This window comes from Myxine glutinosa, chromosome 2 (assembly GCF_964187855.1).
Source record: "Myxine glutinosa chromosome 2, kmMyxGlut1.1, whole genome shotgun sequence".
In the NCBI taxonomy this organism is placed as follows: Eukaryota; Metazoa; Chordata; class Myxini; order Myxiniformes; family Myxinidae; genus Myxine; species Myxine glutinosa.
Window position 1 is genome coordinate 254727908 of NC_136262.1, and position 24294 is coordinate 254752201.

Here is a 24294-nt window from a genome sequence, read left to right on the forward strand (position 1 = left end):
ATGCGTTTCGGAGGACCTCCACCGAACCCCTGAGACTGGCTCACTGAACCCCTGGGGTTCGGTCGAACCCAGGTTAAGAACCACGGTCTTAGGTGGTGTCAGTGGGATCTCTCGCCAAACTCAAGACTCAACTTTCAAACCTGTTTCCTTCCTCAAAAACCTGGTGGTGACTTGTTGGTCTTTTTCTGGTGTATGCTGCCCCTTAATCCCTTCACTTATTTCAAATCGGGTCGTGAGAAGGCCGAATGCCTCAATTCTGTGTTTGATTTCAAACCTTGTGTCCCCCAACCAATCCCTCTCTGCACCCACACTACCCAGTCGCTTCCAACTGCTCCTGGACTCTGTCTTTTCACATGAGAAGGTGGAGAAGTTTCTGGGAAACCCTTGACTCCGATTCTTAAACTGGCCTGCATGCAGGAGCACAACCAGGATTTTATTTTGGGACAGAGTGGAAAGGTTATGATCTGGAGCCGGACCTGAAGCAAAATCTAATCGGCTTGTTGATGTCAACTAACCAACTGATGCTCCAACTTTTGTCATAATCCATCCACAACTTTTTGAAATATCGTGCTCTACATGGTGAAAAATATATGTATCCATATATCAATGGTGAAGAATCACTTAATAATTAAAAAGAAACTCTCGTATCCGGATGCAGATTTGCATCTTCACCAAAATCGAATCGATTCATCCTGGTCATACTCCAAAACCTGTACATCAAGTTTCGTCGGAATCCGTCCTCAACGTTTTGAGATATCGTACTATATATATAGTTTTTATGAACCTAATAGCCTCCTCTCCTCGATGTTCCTTGTTGAGGAATATAAGCTGTATTATTATTAGCCTCGCTGAAAAAACGCCCGATAACCCATATAAAACTACATGGGCGACAACAGATCACCTTGTATCACCTCACAGTATTTGAATCGGGTGACCACGGGAACAGTACAGAAACTTGACGAATCCCATGCACACCTATCATGTGTACCTGGCAATAATTGTATTGGTAATGGAAGAGTAGTTGATGGAGTCCGATGGATCCCCATTAAATAAATAACTCATTACAAGCTGGTACAGCAGATACTGCACGCTGCCACCTTCTACAGGGCAATCTACAGATTTTCATATCCGAGAACAACCTGGACCAGCTTCATCTGCATGCTCATGTTTTGGGCTCCTGCTCTTCCTCTCCGACCCCTCTTCATTCCCTACTCCTAATTCCCTTCCCCTCCCCATTCTCCCTCCCCTCCCCCCCTATTCTCTTCTCTCCCCATTTCCTTTCCCTCCAGTTTTCTTTCAAAAGGTCTGCCCATGACACATCATTCATCAACTCATATATTCTCCCATACCCACCCTTCCTCTTTTACTACTCTCTCTTCTCTCTATGGTAACTCTAAAGATCAAAAGAGCAAACCTTTGAGCCAGTACTGAAGCCAGAATCCAACCTCTTTTGTTGTTTAAAATCCACCATTGACCTTGGATTAAAATTTCTGGAAATAATTCACAAGACAATTTTCCATGAAATTTTCTTTATGATTGGAAATAAAAGTTTCACATCAAACACTTTACTTGTCATATTGCGGTTAGGATTAGACAGGTATAATCAGTTATCAGGACAGATTTTGCTGCTTTGGTTTAGGCAGGTGTTATACAGACTTGGCATTTAATATGGAATATTTTTTTTGTGGGGGTGAACTTACTTTTCAAGATGACTTAGAACCAAAAGTTCATTGGAATTATGTTGAAATTATTCTAGATTTTGTTAATGTGACCTTTAAAAGAAACAAAAACCACATTTGACATTTCAAAGCAAATAAATTGATCCTTGAAAGTGATGTAAATTGATATCGAACTCAATTCACGGACAGTACTGTGTTAAACTTCTGTACGTTTTCCAGAAGTATCTCTTTATTTTGCACATTAGCCAAAAAAAATTTTTCACAAAAACAAAAGTTAAATTACGACTGGGATTACGGACAGTAAAATTACAGTTCAGTATTTCGTGTGAACCCCACGAGCATTCAGGAGAGCACGTACATGTTGAGGCATGCTGTTCACGAGATTTGCCAAGGTTTGGACAGGAATCGCTTGCCATGCAGTTACAATAGCCTGCTGCAATTCACGCACAGAGGCAGGCTGCTGGTCCAAGTTGTCGATTTGACACGTTAATTCTGCCCACAAGTTCTCTATCGGATTCATATCCGGGGACATGGCAGGCCACTCCATATGCTCTACACCACGGTCAGCAAGAAAGTGCTGGATCATGCGAGCACGATGAGGCCGTGCATTGTCATCTTGGAAGACAAAGTTTCCTCGAAAGGCTGCACGAACAAATGGAAGCAATGTTTCTTCCAGAATGGCCCTGTGCTTGAACTGGTTCAGGTTTCCATTCAGAACGACCAGGTCAGTTTTGCCCACTGCATGAAAATCAGCCCAAACGGTCACCCCACCACCTCCAGCTTGGACTCTTGGCACTATATAATCTTCGTTGTAGGCTTCCTGCACTTGTCTGCGCACTCGGACACGGCCATATTGACGATAGACCAGAAATCTAGACTTGTCACTGAAGATCACGTGATTCGAGTGTCCTGGCTGCCATTGGCGGTGCTCTCTGGCCCACTGCAATCGGCGCTGGCGGTGTTGTCTGGTCAGACGTGGCTTTCTCAGGGGACGCCTGGCACGATAGCCTGCTTGAACCAGTCGTTGGTTGACTAGCCTTCTGGATACAGGCACATTTGTCAGTTGCTGCCATTCAGCCCTAAGCCGATTAGCTGACTTGGTACGGCCATTGCGGACTAACCGGTGCAGCTGGCGTTCATCCCTCCTTGTGGTTCTGCGGGGACGTCCTGACCTCGGTATTGGAGGAGGGACACCCCACTGAGCATTTCGTTTCAGGATCTTTGACACCTGACCTTGAGTGATGCCATACTGCCGAGCAATAGCACGCTGTTTCATGCCGGAATTTCGTAAAGCCACCACTAAATGACAAACAGCATTGTCGAGTTGACGGACCATCTCCAGGGGAAGCGGCAATAACTTTTGTAGACGTGCAGCAGTTGTTTTCCAATAATACAGAACGCAACAACCCTTATATACCCGATTGTGAAGCCAATCGTCAAATGTACCTGCCCGTACATTTTGTCACGCCACCTGTGATATAATCCTGTTATTGACTTCTTGCTGCAACAGACAATCAGTGACATGGTTCTTTTAACAAAGAAATCACCGAAGCGTAAAAGAAACTCATCAGATTGATATACCGAGTTCAGAAAGTAAACCCAAGTCAAGAAAAAAAAAATTCCATATTAAATGCCAAGTCTGTAATTGGAAAATGTTTCATGTGAATTGACAAACATAGAGTAATGCTGAATGTTAAACTACAGTTATGGTGTAAAGCAATAAAGAGCCTAAGGCCCTAATGCAACAGTTCAGTCTCAACACTCCCTCTGTAGTCTCTGGCCATGGCTCTCTCCACAAAGGGCAAAGGAATGAGATCCACAACGGAGCGCTTCTCAAAACTCATGTCCGGCTTGGACATCAGGACTGTCCATGTCTGGCCAAACTAATGGGAGAAAAGAAGTGCAGAGCATAACAATGGTTTTGTTGTGTACCACCACAATAGTAACAATTATTATCGGTGACGTTTTCCAATGTCACACAGATCTACTACTTTCATTCAGTGGTATCGACAGTATCCGCCAATCGATTGATCTTTTGCTTTTATTCAACAGTGATCTCCATCCAAAACATGATGTTCAGAGCACAAGTTCCTAACTTTAAAAAGTGCTCTCAGACCCATTCATGGGCTTGTACAATGTACATCGACCAATGTGGGGCAAAGATATTCATATGTGGAGAAAATATCGTTTACTTTGGGGAGATATCAGTGTACTTTGACATGAATTACAAGTATGTTAGTCAACCATAAATACATCATAATACGGTCTATGGGATTTAAACATGGGATTTTTGCTGATGAAGAGAAGCTGATGAGAATAGAGATCACAGAGAATAACTGATCATCAATAGAGAAGCTGATGGAAAACGTGAAAGATGAGGAAGTTTTTGTGGTTGGAGGAGACCTAAATGGACATGTGGGAAGGAGTATGGACGGTTTTGAGGGAGTTCATGGGGGTTATGGATATGGTGTGAGGAATGGAGAAGGTGAAAGGATTTTGGAGTTTGCTGATGGAGCTGATTTGTTGATTTGTAATACTCAGTTAGCGGGGCAGCTAAGTGCCAAATATCAGTACAATTGTTCAGATTGTGGTAAAAGCACCAAATTTCGTACAGTTCATCTTGAATACATAATAATCAATTTCAGATATAGTGCCAAGAAAAAAATCCCCCTGGTGGCCATATTTGGCCAAAATCCAAGATGGCCACCAGCCGAGCCGTGAATTTCTATTAAACCCGATATTTTCTTTAATATTCAAGCTACAGACATGAATAAAACATCATTTTGTATGTTTTCAGACACAAGGAATCCAATTACAGCATTAATTCTTTCATAAAATGCATATATTTCAGCATAAAGGGCATGTTTATGTCGAAATTGTCAATAATCGACGAACAATTGACCGGATTACAATTTGGAATATTCACGATGACATCAGTCGGAAAGGTGAATGCTTACTTTCTAATATGACTATTAACTGTATTCAGAAACAATTCTTTTCTCTTTTCTGTCAGGTCTACATGTATGGCGCCAATGATGCCATCCAGGTGTTAAGTCTGAACCTTCGGAGCTCCCACAATGTCGACACGGAAAAAGTGTAAGCTCATTGAACATGAGAAGCTGTCCTCACCTCGAAACACACCAGGACCTATTGATTGGACAATATGTGTGCTATTTCAAGAACGTTCGACTGCACCACTTCAGTGTCCTGCACTATCAAAACGAACAGATGTGGGAGCTGGTTATGACACATTGGCTGACAATTTGAAATGTTTTCATGACTTGGGCAAGCTAGCGGTGGCTATAGATATATCGCAGCTTGATGAGGGCGATGGCATTGCAAATACGTTGTCCAAACATAGTGCCAAATGGCATCACTCCTGCCGCTTGAAGTACTCTGCTAGTAGGCTGACAAGACTACAACCGGTGGAACCATGCACCAGTCAGAAAGGAGATGGTCCTTATATGCGTCGACAAGCTAGTGAAGATCAAAGTAGTGATACATGTTTCTTCTGTGACATAATGGGAACAGAAAGTAGTCTGCTGCACGAAGCAATGACGTCAAAACTTACACAACGTGTCAATCACTGTGCTTTCAAGCTACAGGATCAAAAGCTAATTGCCAAACTTAGTGCGGGTGACCTAGTGGCACAGGAAGCGAAATACCATTCAGCATGTCTGGTGAAACTGTACAATACTAGCAACAGGAAAGTAGAGGAAGAACAAAACCAGAGCCCAGATGGACAGGCTCACGGTATAGCTTTGGTCGAGGTAATTGGCTATATCGAAGATATACGTTTAGCTGACAAGACCGTGGCTCCAATATTCAAATTGAGTAATCTCCTGCAGCTGTATACGGATCGCTTACGAGAGCTAGGGGTGGACATATCGGGCCGTATAATCTCTACACGTCTGGAAGAGAGACTCCTTGCCCATGTATCAGGTCTTCACGCGTACAGGCAAGGTCGCGACATCCTTCTGACATTCGAAGAGGATGTAGGACTTGCTCTGAAAGATGCATGTTTGGATGACTTCGATGATGAAGCTATTTGCATAGCAAAGGCAGCACAGATTATTCCCTGAGACATGCTGAAGAAGCACACATCACACTTTGATGGCTACTTTGAAAAAGGATGCCAGGAAGATGCTGTACCAAAGTCGTTGGTAGCACTACTTGGTATGCTAATGGATGAACCCAATATAAAGAACAAGGCATCAGACACAGTGAGACAAGCAACTCTCGCTCAGCTGTTGCAATACAACAGTCATGTGAGAAGGCGCCAGGAGTCCACCAATTCGCATCACTGTAAGGACAGAGAGACCCCACTGCCTGTTTATATTGGCCTGATGATCCATGGACATACGCGTAAAACGTGAACTGGTGGATATACTGTTTCATCTCGGCTTGTCAGTTTCATATGACAGGGTTCTTGGCATATCGACAGAACTTGCCATCTCAGCGTCTGAGCAATATCAAACTGATGGGGTTGTGTGTCCACTTGTCCTGCGTAAAAATCTATTTACAACTGCTGCAGTGGACAATATCGACCACAACCCCAGCTCAACTACAGCATGCGAGGCCTTTCATGGTACAGGAATATCCCTGTTTCAAAACTGAGCAACAGCGTCTGATGGTATTGTACGTGAACCCGCCATTCTGCAACCAACGTCTTCAAAAACACAGATACCGCCACTTCCGGACTCATACACAACTTTGACACCGGTTACACTGATCAAGAAGGATCCCATTGTTCCATTGCAGAATGGTCCACTAACATGTGACAAAGAACTTGTGAAATCTTCTATTGATTGTGAAACTAAATGGCTGAACAATACCCAAGACCTTATCACCAAAGAGCTTCAGAGCACAGATGAGCCAATATCGTGGGGTGCGTTCCATGCAAACACACTGGAAAGTCCAAGAAACTTTGATGTCACAATTACATCACTGTTACCGTTGTTCTCAGACGATTCCAAGTCTGTCGCCATGATCCGTCATGCAATGGATGTTGTAAAATCTGCGGTTGAACTTCTGAATTCTGGTCAGGTACCAGTGTTAACAGCGGACCAGCCTCTGTTTGCAATTGCAAAGCTGATCCAGTGGAACTGGCCAGATGTGTATGGAGAAGAAAAGTTTGTTATTCTGCTTGGTGGACTCCACACAGAGATGGACATCTTGAGAGTCCTTGGAAAGTTGCTGGACGGAAGTGGCTGGACACATGCGCTAACCCAAGCAAACGTTGCCACAGCAGGGACGGCTGACTCATTTTTAAAGGCGTCACATGTTACAAGAACGAGGCATGCCCATCAAGTCACTTCTGGTGCATTGTCAATCCTCATGCGTAAAGCTTACGACACCTACATGTGTGAGGAAATAGAACCATTGGCCTTTGACAAGTGGTGCCTTAAACAAGCTGAGATGTCTCCACAGTTCCAGTACTGGCTGATAATTATACGATTAGAGCTCCTCGTTTTGGTGTAAGTGAGGTCTATTCGTGAAGGGAACTTCGCACTCTACGTCGCAGCCCTAGAAGCAATGGCTCCCTGGTTCTTTGCCCTTGATCAAACACACTATTCCAGATGGATTCCCATTCATATTCGGGACATGGTTACACTGCAGGACAGACTTCCTGATGTAGCGAGGCAGTTTGAACAAGGTGACTTTGTGGTGCACAAAACAAATCGTCCATTCTCAGCTCTTGCCATAGATCATGCACACGAACAAAATAATGCGGTAGTAAAGAGTGATGGTGGGGCGGTTGGTCTTCTGCAAAATCCGCGAGCACTCCTACGGTGGATGGTAGCAGGTCCTGAACTGGCTAGGGTTGTACATGGCTTTGAAACAGTTGCCCTCAAGAGCAGTACTTCGAAGAACAATCTTAAGCATCATGAGCATACGCTGTCCGCACAAGTCTCCTTTGCAAAAGAGGTCACGACGCTCGTTCAAGTAATTGATGACATGGGAAATCCATTCACAGACGAAAGCGGGGACTTGCTGGTCTTGGATAGCCGAGATATTGTTGATTCAGAAATAGCGGATAACGTGCGCTCCATAGAGAATTTGGGCCAGCAGCAGTATGAGCAATATGTCAAAGAGCGTATGTTAGAGAGAACAACCCCTATAATGGATCCCATCAAGAGAAACAACATACCTTTGTTCAGCCGACCACCACCAAAGGTCTCATCTAAAGCAACACACCTATCATCACTTAAAGGTGACTGTGCACTGTTTTCGAGACTCTACATAGCTCTACAAAGCCCATTATGTTGAAATAAATGAATTTTATGAAAGAATTAATGCTGTAATTGGATTCCTTGTGTCTGAAAACATACAAAATGATGTTTTATTCATGTCTGTATCTTGAATATTAAAGAAAATATCGGGTTTAATAGAAATTCACGGCTCGGCTGGTGGCCTTTTTGGATTTTGGCCAAATATGGCCACCAGGGTGATTTTTTTCTTGGCACTATATCTGAAGTCGATTAATATGTATTCAAGATGAACTGTACGAAATTTGGTGCTTTTACCACAATCTGAACAATTGTTTCACATATCTGCCCCGCTAAGTTCCAGAAAGAGGATAATAAGCTTGTTACATGCACATCAGGTGGGTCGACGACAACCGTTGACTACCTGATGGTGCGTAGGGGAGATAGGGGGCACCTCCGGGACACAAAGGTGATGCCGGGGGAGGAGGGTGTTTCACAGCACCACTTGGTTGTCTGCGACATAAGGGTGAAAGGTGCGAGGAGAGTACCAACCGAGAATGAAGGTGTGGAGGTTGAAAGAGGTGACAGTGAGGGAGGCATTAAAAGAGAGGCTGAGTTTGGTAGAGGCTGATGTGGTTGAGCAAAAAAGTGGTATTGGAAAGGGTGTTGGAGAGGAGGCTAAGGAAGAAAGTGAAGATCGACGAAATGCAGTTTGGATTTATGCCAGGAAGAGGAACGACAGACGCGCTTTTTATTGACAGACCGTGGGAGTTGTATGCAGATGATCTGGTGTTGATTGCGGAGAGTATGGATTGACTGAAGGAGAAGATGAACAAGTGGAAGGAATGTATGGAGACAAAAGATTTGAATGAATGAATGAATGATCGTTTTAATGCCATTTTTCCGCTAGAGTGGGGGTTGGCCTTGCAGGCCCTATGACCTCATGGGGCCATGTTTGAGGCAATGTTTTTATGGCCGGATGCCCTTCCTGATGCCAACCCTTGGTCGCCTCTTACGATGCGCAGGGATACGGTGTACCTATTCTAAATCGGGGTACACACCGGATCATTCATCCCAGCAAGCTGGTACTCAATTTGCCGACCTCAGAAGGATGACAGGCTGAGTCAACCACCCTGGTGTTAATTCAGCGATAGACCGGGATTCGAACTCAGGATCCTAGGATCCCAAGCTAGCGCCATAACCGCTAAGCCAACAACAGGCTTGAACGTGAGCCACCAACAACATGAGACGCCCTATTTGAAGGTGAATATCGGAAAGACGAAGGTGATGGCAAGTGGTAAAGCATGTAGTGAGGTGGAAAGAACTGGGAAGTGGCCGTGTGCTGTGTGCAGGAAAGGTGTCGGAGTGAACTCCATTCAATGTACAATGTGCGCTGAGTGGGTTCATCAAAAATGTCATGGTTTGAGAGGGTCATTAACCAGTGTGGCAGCTACATTCAAGTGTAAGGTGTGCACAGAGGGAGCTGCAGATGGAGGAAATGTTGAGTTGGATCTTGGAGACGGCGTGAAGCTGGAAGGTGTGAAAACATTTTTCTACCTTGGAGACTTTCTGAATGGAGAAGGTTTCAAACTCACTAGCAAAGAGCAGAAAGGACTGAGAGACATTGCCATCTTCACCATCCGTATTTACATCAGAGCATGGATGACAGCTCCTCTTGCGGCTTCTGCCCCAAACAGTGATTTGCTTCTTCTAAAATCTCTGGTGCAGTACAAAGATGTAAACCAAGCAATTTCGAAGGCAGCAACCATGAAACTAGCAGGCCATCTGTGGTACTTATCAGAGGACCTGATTGGTCTTGCATTTTTTGACAAGAATGTGCCTGCAGCAGTGAAACAACAAATGATCCTCGCACTGGAGAATGAAGGACAAGAAGATCCTCTGAAGCGCATCCAAGTTGATCTGAGAAATATTCAGGAAAGTGATTTGGAAGACTTTGTTACACAGAAATCCCGCATGCTTTTTGAAAAGATGGACCTTCCTGACAGTTTTCTGGAAGCAGACCCAGAGACTTGGGAAGACCGAGACGATTTTAAAGCAGTGTGTGAGACTGTGAAGGCCATGAAAGAGTTAAATGACCATGTGGAACGAGGAGTTGCACTAATTCACGAGTTCCGTGGACTGCTGACACATGATCAAGATCAACTTCAGTTCCTGCTGCAGGTTGTGCAGGAACACAGGAAAACATTCCCTGACAGCAACAAGAAGACCCGAACTGGAAAAGACTGAATAACCAGCTGGTAGATGTGTTTAGAATTTGCATGTACTGTATGTGTAATTTGTGTATTGCGTTATATGTCAATTTCACCTGCACAGTGTATGGACTATATATACTGAAATTTCAAGTCAGTTGAGCGACCTCTAAATATTAAAATAGATTCCTAAAACTTCACAGAGTGTTTTTCTGACCAAAGGAACAATTATGGATGGTGAGAACATTAAAAGTTGTTACAATTTTTTTCTCATATTATTCTGGACCACCTAAGTGTACATGTCTTATGTCTGTCCCATCTAAATGTTCCGCTGGTGTTGTCGTGTGTGTGTGCGTGTCTTAATTTATTATTATTACCATCTATATAATAATAGCGTAAGGACTCGACTTTGTTATCCCTTTTACGCCGCACCCAGTGACCCGATGCCCACGGCACTAATGGATTTACGATCTACGAACCGCGCTCTTTGTTTATCACGTACCGCCATACTGGAAAAAATCTGAATTAGCCGACGTTGGGGCCCAAAAGCATCCGATTAACTGCCGATACGACGCCATCTTACGACGCCATCGTATTGGCGTCTGCTGGGTGAAGGCGAAGCAAGCCGTCCACTGATTGGACAGGCGAAGGCGAAAGCAAGTCGTCCACTTAGTGGACAATCCAGAGCATGCATTTGTGCCGGTGTCGGCAATCGTTGTTCATATACGCACTCTTCATTCTCATGTTTCTTCCTAACTCTTACTCGGACAAGCAAATCCCCTAAGCCATCCATAATGGTACACTCTATCCATACACCACATCCTCCGTTCCGTGGATGTTCCACGGGTTTCGGCTAGTTTATTACTATTATAATTTGCCATTTTTGTCATCATTTTCTATTATTGTTATTATTATTATTATTATTTACATAGGAGAGGGTCCATTTGTCTGTCTGTCTATCTGTCTGCACATAATGTGCTCACGTAGGCCACAAACGCCACCTGGTAGTAGCTAGCTAGTGTTACACAGTACCTTTTTTCATCCAAGTACCTCCATAAAGTTTGCAATATTACAATGCCAGCACGTCTAAAAAGTATGTACTGTTAGAATGTGAGTATGTCGATATGATTAAGAATGCGAGTGCATCTGTAAATTAAGTGTTTTAAGAACACAAATACATCTCTATAAAGTACTGTATCTACTATAAAAAAATATGTCTCCGTCAGTAAAATACGTGCATCTATGAAATAAAATGGATACGATTGGAATGTGAATCTATACAATAAAACTGAAAAAGTCTGTTTGTCTGCTGTATGAACATAATAGTCCAGTTGTTAATCAAAACAAATGAAGCTTATCGTTCATTTATTGGGGAAAGCATACTTTTTGGCATGGAAGTAGTACGACCCCCTGGATTCATTTTCTGAATAAGATTCACCCATGGAATGACCCTGGTGGCCGCCATCTTGGATTCCAATAATGCCACCAAATGTACCTGTTTTCCTTTATATCTTCCTTTTTAAGATGCAAAAGTAATTTCAATTACCACACCTCTATTTTCTGGATCACGGAATCAAATAAGCCTATCATTTCCAAGCATCCTCAATGTACAACAATCATCTTGGATTTCAAAATGGCCACAAATGTCCTTATTATATTCGCTCCAAATCAGGAGAGAAATTTGATTTAATTTGAATGTTTACCTCTTGCAGCTCTAGTCTTGGTAGCATTGTCCGACACACTTGCAGCTCAAGTCTGAGTAGCATTGTCCGACACACCTGCAGCTCTAGTCTTGGTAGCATTGTCCGACACACTTGCAGCTCTAATCTTGGTAGGATTGTCCGAGACATTGGCAGCTCTTGTCTGGGTAGCATTGGCCGACACACTTGCATCTCTAGTCTTGGTAGTATTGTCCGACACACTTGCAGCTCTAGTCTTGGTAGTATTGCCCGACACACTTGCAGCTCTAGTCTTGGTAGCATTGTCCGACACATTTGCAGCTCTAGTCTGGGTAGCATTGTCCGACACATTTGCAGCTCTAGTCTGGGTAGCATTGTCGGACACATTTGCAGCTCTAGTCTTGGTAGTATTGTCCGACACACTTGCAGCTCTAGTCTTGGTAGTATTGCCCGACACACTTGCAGCTCTAGTCTTGGTAGCATTGTCCGACACATTTGCAGCTCTAGTCTGGGTAGCATTGTCCGACACACTTGAATCTCTAGTCTTGGTAGTATTGTCCGACACACTTGCAGCTCTAGTCTTGGTAGCATTGTCCGACACATTTGCAGCTCTAGTCTGGGTAGCATTGTCCGACACATTTGCAGCTCTAGTCTGGGTAGCATTGTCGGACACATTTGCAGCTCTTGTCTGGGTAGCATTGGCCGACACACTTGCATCTCTAGTCTTGGTAGTATTGTCCGACACACTTGCAGCTCTAGTCTTGGTAGTATTGCCCGACACACTTGCAGCTGTAGTCTTGGTAGCATTGTCCGACACATTTGCAGCTCTAGTCTGGGTAGCATTGTCCGACACATTTGCAGCTCTAGTCTGGGTAGCATTGTCGGACACATTTGCAGCTCTAGTCTGGGTAGCATTGTCCGACACATTTGCAGCTCTCGTCTGGGTAGCATTGTCCGACACATTTGCAGCTCCAGTCTGGGTAGCATTGTCCGACACACTTGCAGCTCTCGTCTTAGTAGCATTGTCCGACACATTTGCAGCTCTCGTCTGGGTAGCATTGGCCTACACACTTGCAGCTCTAGTCTTGGTAACATTGTCCGGCACCCTTGCAATGTGCTGTGCATTTTAGGTTTTGTTTGCAAACATTCACAATTTCCTTTGCAAGTGGATTTGCAGTTGCAGGATAGTAGTTTATAACAGGCATCTTGGGTCTCCTTCGGCTTTGACCGCATCGGTTTCCAACTACTCGGTGCACTTTTCTCCCATCCCCAGGCTCTCGGTTCTCGAAAGATAGGTTTCAACACTGCTGCCTGTCCCCAAACCTGTCTTACCTGATCGGCTGCCCTCTTTGCATGCTATTCAAAGGCAGCAGTGTTTGGTGGGATGTTTTCAATGGCCCCAGATCGTTTGGACAACAAACATCTGACTTAATTTACCCTGTATCATTTTGATGTCGGTCTCAAACTATGTCTACTCTCAAAGTACTTTCTGGCTGTGACGTTACTTATGCTACAACTGTGTCGTTTCCGTACTTCTCTAATGAACCCAATGTTCCAACGGAGATAACATGAACAAATGCTGCACCATCAAATATTTTGGCATCAAATGATGGGGCATGGCACACCACAGTTGTATTTTCAAGACAGACCCGAAGATCTGACTGGTCTCCTTGCCTCGCTCATCCCGCTTTTGACATTGATGTAGTTGACGGTTCCTTTTTGTGGCAGAAAAAGCCTTCAAGATCTCCGTCTCTCCTTTGACTGGCAATGCATTACCTTGAAAAGAGTGAACAGTCATTCTTCAGCTCCAATACTTTCACCTTATCTTTGTATGAAACTTTCCTTTGGCCGACTGAATAGAGGAAGGTTATTCCTGGAGATTGCATCGTTGATTGATTTTCCCATTTGCTGAATCACTCCCTTTACGTACAGTAGGTTTTGTACTGGGCTTTGCCTAATGTTTTCATGTCACATACACTTTTCATTACACGAGCAGGCATGATGTCATCTGAATTGAGAGCAACCCTTCACTGTCTTAGTCAAAGGGATTCCCCCATCTCCTCTATCGTAGAGACAAGGGAGTGCATATCACGAGACTCCTGCACACTTGACACCTGTTCATGATGCTTATCTCCAAGTATCTATTTCGTAAGCAGGCTATCTTCAAATTCATCACTTGTTATCGAGATATCTGGACCTGCAACCATCCATCGTTTCAGGGCCTCGGGATGTTCAGCAAGGCCAACGGCTCACCAGTACGTTCACTCGATCCCATGATATTGCTGAAAAGGTGTGAATGAATATGAATGAATGATCGTTTTAAAGGCCATTTTCCCCGCTAGAGCGGGGGTTAGCCTTGCAGGCCCCATGACAATCATGGTTCCCTGTTTGAGGCAATGTTTTTATGGCCGGATGCCCTTCCTGACGCCAAAAAGTGTGAGGTGTCTTATTCCAAATGAATGCACCAAGACAGAAATGTCTGAAAACATCTGGGCACTTGTCAGGCAAGGCAATCATATCTCGGATGTGTACATGTATCCAGCGGGGCAGAGTTTCTGTGGTAGAATGCAAAGAACCAGGGTGCCAGCTGTGCCAACGATTCCACATTGAAGTCAAAGTGCGAAACATGAAGTGACTGAACAAACCGCAATATCGTCAAGTCAAAGTCGAGAACAATCGACAGGGAAGTAAACTCTGGACGCAGAGACGATTTCAAGATGCACCAGGAAATAAAGTCCTTCGGCATGTGGTGGTCGTCAATGTCTGACGACCTGCACTGGGAATAGTTCTTCTGCTGTAAATTATACAACGAAGCAGCAGTTACTTGATGTGCATGTCGTCTTGTTATAGTCAGATGAGATGCATGTCGGAAGGTGTTTGTCGTTCCCTAACTTGCGATGTCAACCTGTACTATTGCATTTGTCCATCCACTTCCAGCCATGAAGTCGCCAATGGTTTTAAAGGCAGCCATCTCTGTGTCTAGCCTGCCAGGGATTATCACATGTTTGACCTTTGACCACATATTTGACCTTTTGACCTCACCAAATATTTCTGGTACTTCCACTGTACCTGCTGAGCGATGGAGAAAATGGGTGGTTGAATGTTAACACTGGCACTTATCCTGGATTCAACAGTTCAATGGCAGCCTTATTTGTTTTCATGACATGGGTGATCATTGCCACCGAATGTGATTTCTCCCTGATCAACGGTAGTAAGGCAATGCGTGTCATTGGTTTTGGAGGTTGTTCCTGGTGAAATGCATGGGATTCTGCCCACAAAACAAGATCCTTATCATCAAGCTTTCCCTTTCCACAGAGTTTCATCTGCTCCGAAAAACATACATATTCCAAGTTTTGGTTTTGCTTGGAATATGTCTTGTTGGTCTTGTTGGTTCATCCAACATGGCAGACGGTTACTGTAATAAAGAATCATAGTTTCATGTAATAGTGAGAATTGCAATTGAGTGGTTGTGAAATTAACCTCCAGAAGGACCTGACGACAGCCACCACATGGTGTAATGTACTTGTCCACCATTTCACTGGAAAAAAACAAACAAAAAAAAAACGAGCATCAGTGTTGTCAATGAGTTCAAACTCATTACAATCTAACATAACAAACAATTTTACTTGCAACAGGAAATCAAACAGGAAGAAAATTACAATGCATAATCAGGAGAGAGAGGTCCAAATCAATCTTTGGTGATAAAAAAAAATTGCTTTCAATTGTAGTTTATTTGGCGTTCTTGGTCTTTGATTGATAAAACCTATTTATGAATACAGGTAAAGCACGCTGCTGCTGCTGCTGCTGCTGCTCCGCTGCACAATGTACGTTTCACAAAAAAAGTTTATCATGGGATGTTTCCAATTCCTCTGTGTCTCTCCGCGGCTATTTACTTGTCAGCTTTGGAAGGCCCCTTCCTGGTTCTGGAGGCGGTGTTGCTCTCCACATTAAGAACTCCATTGTTCAATATCCATTGTCCTCACGAACCACTCCAAGCCATTGATCCCATGATATTGCTGAAAAGGTGTGAATGAATATGAATGAATGATCGTTTTAAAGGCCATTTTTCCACGCTAGAGCAAGGGTTAGCCTTGCGGGCCCCATGACAATCATGGTTCCCTGTTTGAGGCAATGTTTTTATGGCCGGATGCCCTTCCTGACGCCAAAAAGTGTGAGGTGTCTTATTCCAAATGAATGCACCAAGACAGAAATGTCTGAAAACATCTGGGCACTTGTCAGGCAAGGCAATCATATCTCGGATGTGTACATGTATCCAGCGGGGCAGAGTTTCTGTGGTAGAATGCAAAGAACCAGGGTGCCAGCTGTGCCAACGATTCCACATTGAAGTCAAAGTGCGAAACATGAAGTGACTGAACAAACCGCAGTATTGTCAACTCAAAGTTGACACCTCTGGCTGCATTTACCTCTCTGCAACCATGTAACCTTTGTCTATGTGGTATACCTCCCATCCAATGAAGAATACTCTCGATTATACCTCTATTTCCTCTCACGCGGATCAACTCGTAATCACGCACTATAAATCCCTGTTTATCATCTGTGGTGATTTCAACGATCACCATGCCAGTTGCAACCAGTGTTAGATCGGCAACAACCAGTCATGGCATTGCAGCAAAGGTCTTTTTTAATACAGCAGTGTGGTTCATGGAAGAGCAAGGTGGAACTGGCAGAGGAACAAGCATCAAGGGAATGAAGTTACAGGAAAAGAGGAGAGCGAGAATGATAGGAAACAAAAAAATAGCAATTATGGTTAATGGTTGACGCAATTATGGTCTGTGGTGCTTGTGGTTTTTTTTGGGGGGGTTTTTTTTGTTTCCCCCACAGGGCAGGTGTACAGGTCTCGTGCTGTACTCGGGTGTGATGTGGTTTACCGCTCGTTGCTTTTAGCTACGGCCACCAGATAGCTCTGCGGGCAAAAAGAAGGCAGAGTGTGTAAGCCCTTCCTTCCGATACATAGCCTCTACCCTTGCCAAGACTTTAAGACGACCTCCAAGTGGTGCACCATGGCAACAGTGTTCTTGAGGGCACTGCCTAAATGTCTAGAGGATCTCAGGGTAGGCTGGTACCCTAAAGGTGTAATGTGCATGGTCCTCCATTGTGCGGACTTGCTGTGACACTCACCAATCCAATCAGGGTAAGTGGAGCTCTTTAGCCTTGGTAGGCAGTCCACCTAGGAGAAGGAAACTGATTGCAAATCCCCCTGCTGCCATGCAGGGTATGTCTCTTTAGATAAAGGCTAGGTCCACAGCTGATTATGTCAGGAAGGGCATCCGGCCACAAAAAACATGCCTCAAATATGCCTTTTGGTGAAGCAGTCCTAAGGTGAATCACGGCTTACACATGCAAGCATGGACACTGCCGTGAAATGATGATGATGATGATGATGATGATGATGATGATGATGATGATGATGATGATGATGGGAGTAATAAACATAATGGGTCAGAATTGGATGTAACATTATATGATGGTACATTACTTGCTTGAAGTCATGGAGGGAAGATTGAGACAGAACAGCTGAAGGTGGTTCCAAAAATGGGAGAAAGGATGAATAAGAGAGTTGAGGTATTCAGTCAGCCTGGATTTTGGAAGTTTAACCAGGGTGGGGTTTCTGTAAGAACATGTGCATGTTGCAGGAGATAGGGAGGGCCGGAGGACCGGGAGAGCAGAGGGAGCAATATTGGAGAACAGTCGGTAGAAAACAAAGGGAACACCAATTGACCTGCTTGTGATGTGAAAGCAACATACCATGTGCTTTAGCCTCGTCACAGGAGATTCCAATCGTTTTCAAAGCTTTAGATTGCACAGCATCCAATATAGACAGATGTGAAGCTGGAGCACCAGTAAATAGCAGAGATCAGCACTCCATTGATGGGCAAAGGCCTTGTAGACTGAGTAGTTCTGATTTTCCAAGGAAACAACTTGGATAGATGAACGATGCCCAGTCTGCATCATTGCAGATTCCACCAAAGATAAGGTAGAATATCGAAACTCTGTTTGCCTCCAACTCTTGTGCAGCCAACCCATTCCGTTCCGTCCCCAATCTTACCCCCAATGGACACACTGTCGACTGGACTCTGTGGCCTTCTTACTTGAGAAGGTGGAGGAAGTTTTGTCTGGCCTTGACCCTGCTTTGGCATTGGGCCCAGGTAACTTCAGTGCTCATGCTCATAAATCCTGCTGTGCAGTTCTTGCTTCACCTCTGTCTGCCCGATTCAGTTTGACATTCCCCTTTGGTCATCTCCTCTCCGCATGGAAGTCTGCAAAGGTTATTCCTGTGAAATACCAAGTATAAGCCAGTGACGTTGCTTCCAATATTACAAGCAAAGTCATGGAATCCATCATTGCTTCTGATGTCAAGTCCTTGTTGTTTTCAAACAGCCTGATCTCCGACCATCATTTTGGATTACATCCCAGTCACTGCACTCTGGATATGCTTCTGCTCCTCTCTCAGCAATGGTTGTAGGCCCTCAATCTCAAATATATGTGAAGACTATCTCCCTGGACATGTCTCAGGCATTCGGCAAAGTCTGGCGTCCTGCTTTGCTTACCACTCTGCCTGTGGCATAGAAGGCCACCTTAATTCATGGATTTCTGACTTCATCCACTCACGCAGTTAATGTGTTGCCATCAATGAAACCCTCTGTGCCCCTCTCCCAGTGGAGGCTGGAGTTCCTCAAGGCAATGTGTTTGTGCCCAATCCTTTTCCTCATCCGTGTACATAAATGACCTCTCCGATGTTCTGGAAAACCCTCTCTTCCTTTTTGCAGATGACACCACAGTGTGTTGAACAGCACCCAAATTCCTCTGCTCGGCATCCCTTCCCTCACTTCAAATGGAACCACAGTTGACTGCTCTCATGGGAAGGCCAAAGGCCTCAATTCTGTGCTTGCTTCCAAATATTGCGTCCCTAATTTATTAAAAGCATCAGAATAGTGCGCAGGTGTGAAGGAATGAAAATAAACAAAGAAAATGAATAGACTGAGGGAAGAACCTGATGATGACCGTCCTTAAGATATTGTCATCCTTTACTTTTTCCTGTGCTCTACTCCTTTCTTCAGTTTTGCCATACAACAGATTGTCATTTTAAACACCGCAATTTTTATCAGGTTCCTCAGATATTATTTGGATGCACACCTGATCAGGTATCAATTCATTCCTTCACTTGTGCCACAAACGAATCTGCCTTCTGCCACTTCAGTTGCCAAGAGTGGAAATTTATCGTTATTATCGAATAAGATGACGCTCAATGAAGTCCTTACAGGTTGTGTCAGAATTTGACCAATACATGTTTCTTGATTCTTCTGCCACCAAATTCATTGCAAATGAGTTCCTCGTTGTTGTAAAAGTGTTTTTTTTTAACCCGCTGTGTGTGATGCTCGTTTCTAAATGCATTACCTGCACACAGCAATTGCTTTGAAGTTGTGATATCCTTCCGACACGGCTTTGTTCACAGCTACCCGCTCTGCACACAGGCCCAGATAGTTGCATGCGTTTTCCACATTACAGCCTGCACAACACAGAATTAACAGTGTTACAGGATTATAAAGATTGGATACAGCCAGCACCATTCCCGACCTGACGATAAAGGAAGTACTGCACAGGAGAGTGCAACAGTCATTTTGCACACATTTAATAGATGTTGAAGAAGGTATGCCTTACTGGGTAGACAAAACGCTGCTGCGAAGCACAAGTTCCGTTTCCAAAAATCCTAAATTCCATCTCTCTGACCTGAGCCTCTTCCCACAAACTGTTACAAGGGGATGGGTCCCAGCAAGCCTCACTCCACTGAATTTGTAAGGTATCTCGACAAACTACGATCGATTGTAGCACACGTTTATTCACTCTGCCGATACAGGCCCGATTAACTGCAGCGCCCTCCGAGCTGGGGCGTAAGGATACAATGCGGTCCCGGTGTAGGGATACAACGGTGAATATTTGCAGCTTCATGCATGACATCCTCCCCTTTAAGTCCAAAATTACCAAGAGCAATACGTGCTAGATTTCAAGAATTGACATTTCAAAAGCAACATTTCCAAAACATGTGAAAATATGTGTGCAAACGATTATGAGAATAATGAAAATACGTGAAAATAGAACATGTGTCACCGTGAAAATAGAACATGTGTCACCGTGAAAAAAAACATCTTCAAAGATTCAACCGGTCGGGTGCTTTTCTCTCACGCATTGAGCGTCACGGTGTACCAGTGGATACAGAGTCCGAGGTGATTCCTTTGGGTCGCGGTGTACCAGTGGATACAGAGTCCGAGGTGATTCCTTTGGGTCGCGGTGTACCAGTGGATACAGAGTCCGAGGTGATTCCTTTGGGTCGCGGTGTACCAGTGGATACAGAGTCCGAGGTGATTCCTTTGGTCTCCACGAAGGGTGTAGCGTTCGCAGAGGTTTTCGGGGCATCCGAACCGGCTGGAGCGGCCACGACGATCTCCGGCAGTGGCGGGTCGAACTGTTGTCCTGACTGTGACGATGCTGCAGGCTCTATCGACTCACAGTGACGGTAGGTTATGTGGTCCTGATGTCGACGAATTTCGCGGCTGTCCTGCAGGCCAATCACGCAGGACAGTGGACCTGGCTTCTCGATGATGTCCCCCGGTAGCCACGTCACACCTGCACCAAAATTTCGGGCAAACACCGGATCTCCAATGTTGATACATCGACTGTTGGACGTCTTATCGTGCACCAACTTTTGATTAAGCTGGCTCTGATAAACATTTGATGATATGTCTGGTTTGAGATTGTCAAGTGTCGATCTCACGTGTCGTTTCATCAATAACTCAGACGGAGCTGCACCGGTTGTTGATTGTGGCGTGATGCGGTATTTGAACAGGAGACGAGAAAGCTTTGTTTCCAGGGTTCCCTCTTGACATTTCTGCAATCCGGATTTGATGATTCCCACGGATCGTTCGGCCAAGCCATTTGAAGCCTGGTGATGTGGGCTGACAAACTTATGTTTGATGCCGTTCCGACGTGTGAACTCGGCAAACTCGGACTGGAAAAACACGAACCGTTATCACTCACGATCATCCTGGGCAGACCATGAGTGGCGAAACAGCGTCTGAGTCTTTCGATGATAATGGCTGACGTAGTACCACGCGTCACATAGGCATCAATCCATTTTGTGTGCGCGTCCGTAATTATTAGAATCGTGCTGCCGTTAATAGGCCCGGCATAATCGAGATGTAGGCGATGCCATGGTTCGCTGGGCCATTCCCAGGGATGCAGTGGCGCTTTCGCAGGTGTATTCCGGGTGCTCTGGCAGGGGTAACAATGTTGAACATGATGTTCGATATCAGCATCAAGATTCGGCCACCACACATAGTTTCTAGTGAGTGACTTCATCTTCACAATCCCGGGGTGACAGTCATGGATTTCATGGATTCATCCATGACCCTGGAACACAGATTTTTTGGGATCACGACACGACATCCCCAGAGTAGGCAACCATTTTCCACGCTGAGTTCGTTTTTACGTGCTTTAAAAGCCACAAAATCTGGGTCACCCTCTGGTAGCAAATGCCATCCAAGCTGTACAGCCTGGACAGTTCTGGACAGAACGGGGTCTCGTCGAGTATGAGTGCGGATCTGGCCGGAATCGACAGCACAATCTTCCAGATGATCCATCAGTGCGATAAATGGATCCTGGTGTAGGTGAATCATCAACGGATTCTGGAAGGGGTAACCGACTCATGGCATCTGCATTTGTGATAGACGAACCTGGCTTATAACATATGGTGTAGTCATAAGCAGCGAGAAACAGGGACCAGCGGATGATCCTGGGCGGTAGTGTGTCAGATGTCGCCTTAGTTGGACCAAACAGACTGATCAGCGGCTTGTGATCAGTGCGAATCGTGAAATGATGTCCAAGAAGGTACTGGCGAAATTTGCTGACGCCGAAAACGATTCCCAATCCTTCCTTGTCAAGATGGGAATAGTTCTTCTCTGCCGGGGACAACGTTCTGGATGCAAATGCAACCGGTCTTTCCGTACCATCAGGCATCACGTGTGATAATACACTCCCCACTCCATACCGACAGGCATCGCATGTCAGCACAAGATCCTTCTCTGGATCAAAATGAAAGATAACATTGGACGATTTGAGCAGATCCTTAGAGGTCTGGAATGCTGATTGTTCAGGAGACCCCCAGCTCCAGGAGACTCCTTTCCTCAAAAGCCGATAAAGGGGGCCCAAAACGTCGGTCACATTCGGGATGTAACGACCATAGAACTGAAGCAAACCGAGGTATGACTTCAATTCGGTCACGTCTCGTGGAGCAGGAGCATCCTTGATAGCTCGGACTTTCTCATCTGTCGGGTGTAGACCCTCGGCATCAATCGTATGACCCAGGTACGTGACTGATGGCACCATAAACTTGCACTTGTCTCGACGCAAACGTAGGCCGGACTCCGAAATCTTCTTCAGAACTCTATCCAGGTTTTGTAGATGTTCCGCGTCCATACGACCAGTAACCAGAATATCATCCTGGTAACAAACGACGTTGCGTTCGGCGGAAAACAAACTGTCCATGACACGCTGATAAATTCTAGGTGCAGATTTCACTCCAAAACTGAGTCGGTGGTACCTGTACAACCCACGATGCGTGTTGATGATAAGATACTGTTTCGAATTCTCGTCCAAGCGGAGCTGTAGATAGGCGGATTTGAGATCGAGTTTCGTAAAAGTCTTGCCTCCCGTGAGACGAGCATCGAGGTCTTCGATCCTCGGGATTGGATGTTTATCCAATGAAGAACACTTGTTCATGGTCATTTTATAATCTCCACATATGCGGATGGACTGGTCCGATTTTATGACCGGAACGATGGGCGCCGCCCATTCGGCATTTGGCAAATCCATTCGGATTTGCTCGATGATCCCCAGATTTTCAAGATGATCCAGTTCCTTGTCAATCCGCTCCCGCAGGGCGAAAGGGACTGGGCGAGCTCTGCAAAATATAGGATTGGCATCCCGGTCAACACTGAGTTTAGCCGTATGTCCTTTCAAGGTTCCAAGCTCATCCTTGAAGACATCCGGGTACGTATCCAGCACATTTTTGAGTGTGTATGCTGCGGTAGGAGAAACGTTGGCTGCGCGGAGTTGATGAATGCTTTTCCACTTCAGTCGAATTATGCTCAACCAGTCCCTGCCGAGTAAGGAAGGGCCCTTTCCAGGAATGACGATCAGGGGTAGGTGAAACTCACGGTTATCGTAGCCCACCGTGACGTCACATGTACCGCAGGGAACAATCTTCTCACCTGTATAGGTGGAGAGTCAATAGGTAGTAGGTTTCAGATGGGGTCGGTCAGCATCACTCCACAGGTTTGTGAAAACAGCATGGCTGATGAGCGAGACGGCCGCTCCAGTGTCGACCTCCATTTGCAATGGTCGATTGTTGACGACAACAGTGGCAAGAAGAGGGTCCCACTTATGATGAGAATCAATATGAAACAGGTCACACGATTCTGAGTTGTCTGAAACAGAGCTCACCTGGTCAAACTCAGGTTCCTCCGAACCGATAAACTGATGAATCTTCTTGTCAGCAGCTTTCTCTTTTCGCGATTTGCGAGTGATGCAAGCTGGAGCAATATGGCCAGTTTTCGAACAGAAATGGCAGGTGGCATCTTTGAACCGACACGTCTCCGGAGGGTGCTTTCCATTGCACCGAAAACATTTGTTGTGTGTTTGAGACTGCACTGGCTTCTGACGAGGAGCCTTGTTCCAACGTTTTGGCTGAACATGATCCAACCGATTCACAGCAGGGCTGGTACCAGATGAGCGAGTGGCACCGATGCTTGTAGCGTTGCGTTCAGCACTTTCCATGGAAATGGCGGTGTCTCTGGCATTTTGGAACGTCAGTCTTCTCTCAGCAAGCAGGCGTCTACGAGTGCGGTCATCGGACATGCCAACCACCAGCAAATCACGGAGCATGTCATCAATCGTGTCCCCAAACTCACACAGATGTGACAGTTTTTTGAGGTGTGCAATGAAGTCTGCGATCGACTGACCTTGCTGCTGTCTGCACATGTAAAAATTAAACCGACACAGGATGACTGAAGGAGATGGATTACAATGTTCCTTCGAAGCGGCCTTGAGCTCTGCATATGTGAGCTCCTGGATTGTCCGAAGCCGAATCAGGTTTTTAACGAGTGTGAACGTCTCACCTCCGCAAACGGACAGGAAGACGGCCTTCATCCGGGCTTCGGTCGCGATGCCGTTCGCCTCGAAGTAAAAAGACAACCACTCAGAATACGGAGGGTGCTTACAGCAGAGAAAACGGCAGAGAGGAAAACGATTCCCAATCCCATCCTCGTCGCCATGTAAGGTATCTTGACAAACTACGATCGATTGTAGTACACGTTTATTCACTCTGCCGATACAGGCCCGATTAACTGCAGCGCCCTCCGAGCTGGGCGTAGGGATACCATGCGGTCCCGGTGTAGGGATACAACGGTGAATATTTGCAGCTTCATACATGACAGAATTATCC

At 45.2% G+C, this 24294-nt stretch overlaps 1 protein-coding gene across 4 annotated transcripts in view; it reads right to left on the bottom strand.

The window, feature by feature from the left end:
* Positions 1 to 1428: 1428 nt before the first annotated feature.
* Positions 1429 to 24294, bottom strand: part of LOC137420650 (cytidine deaminase) — a 75753-nt gene continuing 52887 nt past the window's right edge. For all 4 annotated transcript variants that reach the window (XM_078772466.1, XM_068105888.2, XM_078772464.1 and 1 more), the window contains exons 3-5: positions 19194 to 19305; positions 15258 to 15315; positions 1429 to 3562 (exon numbers count right to left, since the gene is read on the bottom strand). In XM_078772466.1, the coding sequence (XP_078628592.1) occupies positions 3416 to 3562; positions 15258 to 15315; positions 19194 to 19305 (317 nt within the window). In that variant the 3' untranslated portion in view covers positions 1429 to 3415. The remainder of the gene's footprint in view (positions 3563 to 15257; positions 15316 to 19193; positions 19306 to 24294) is intronic.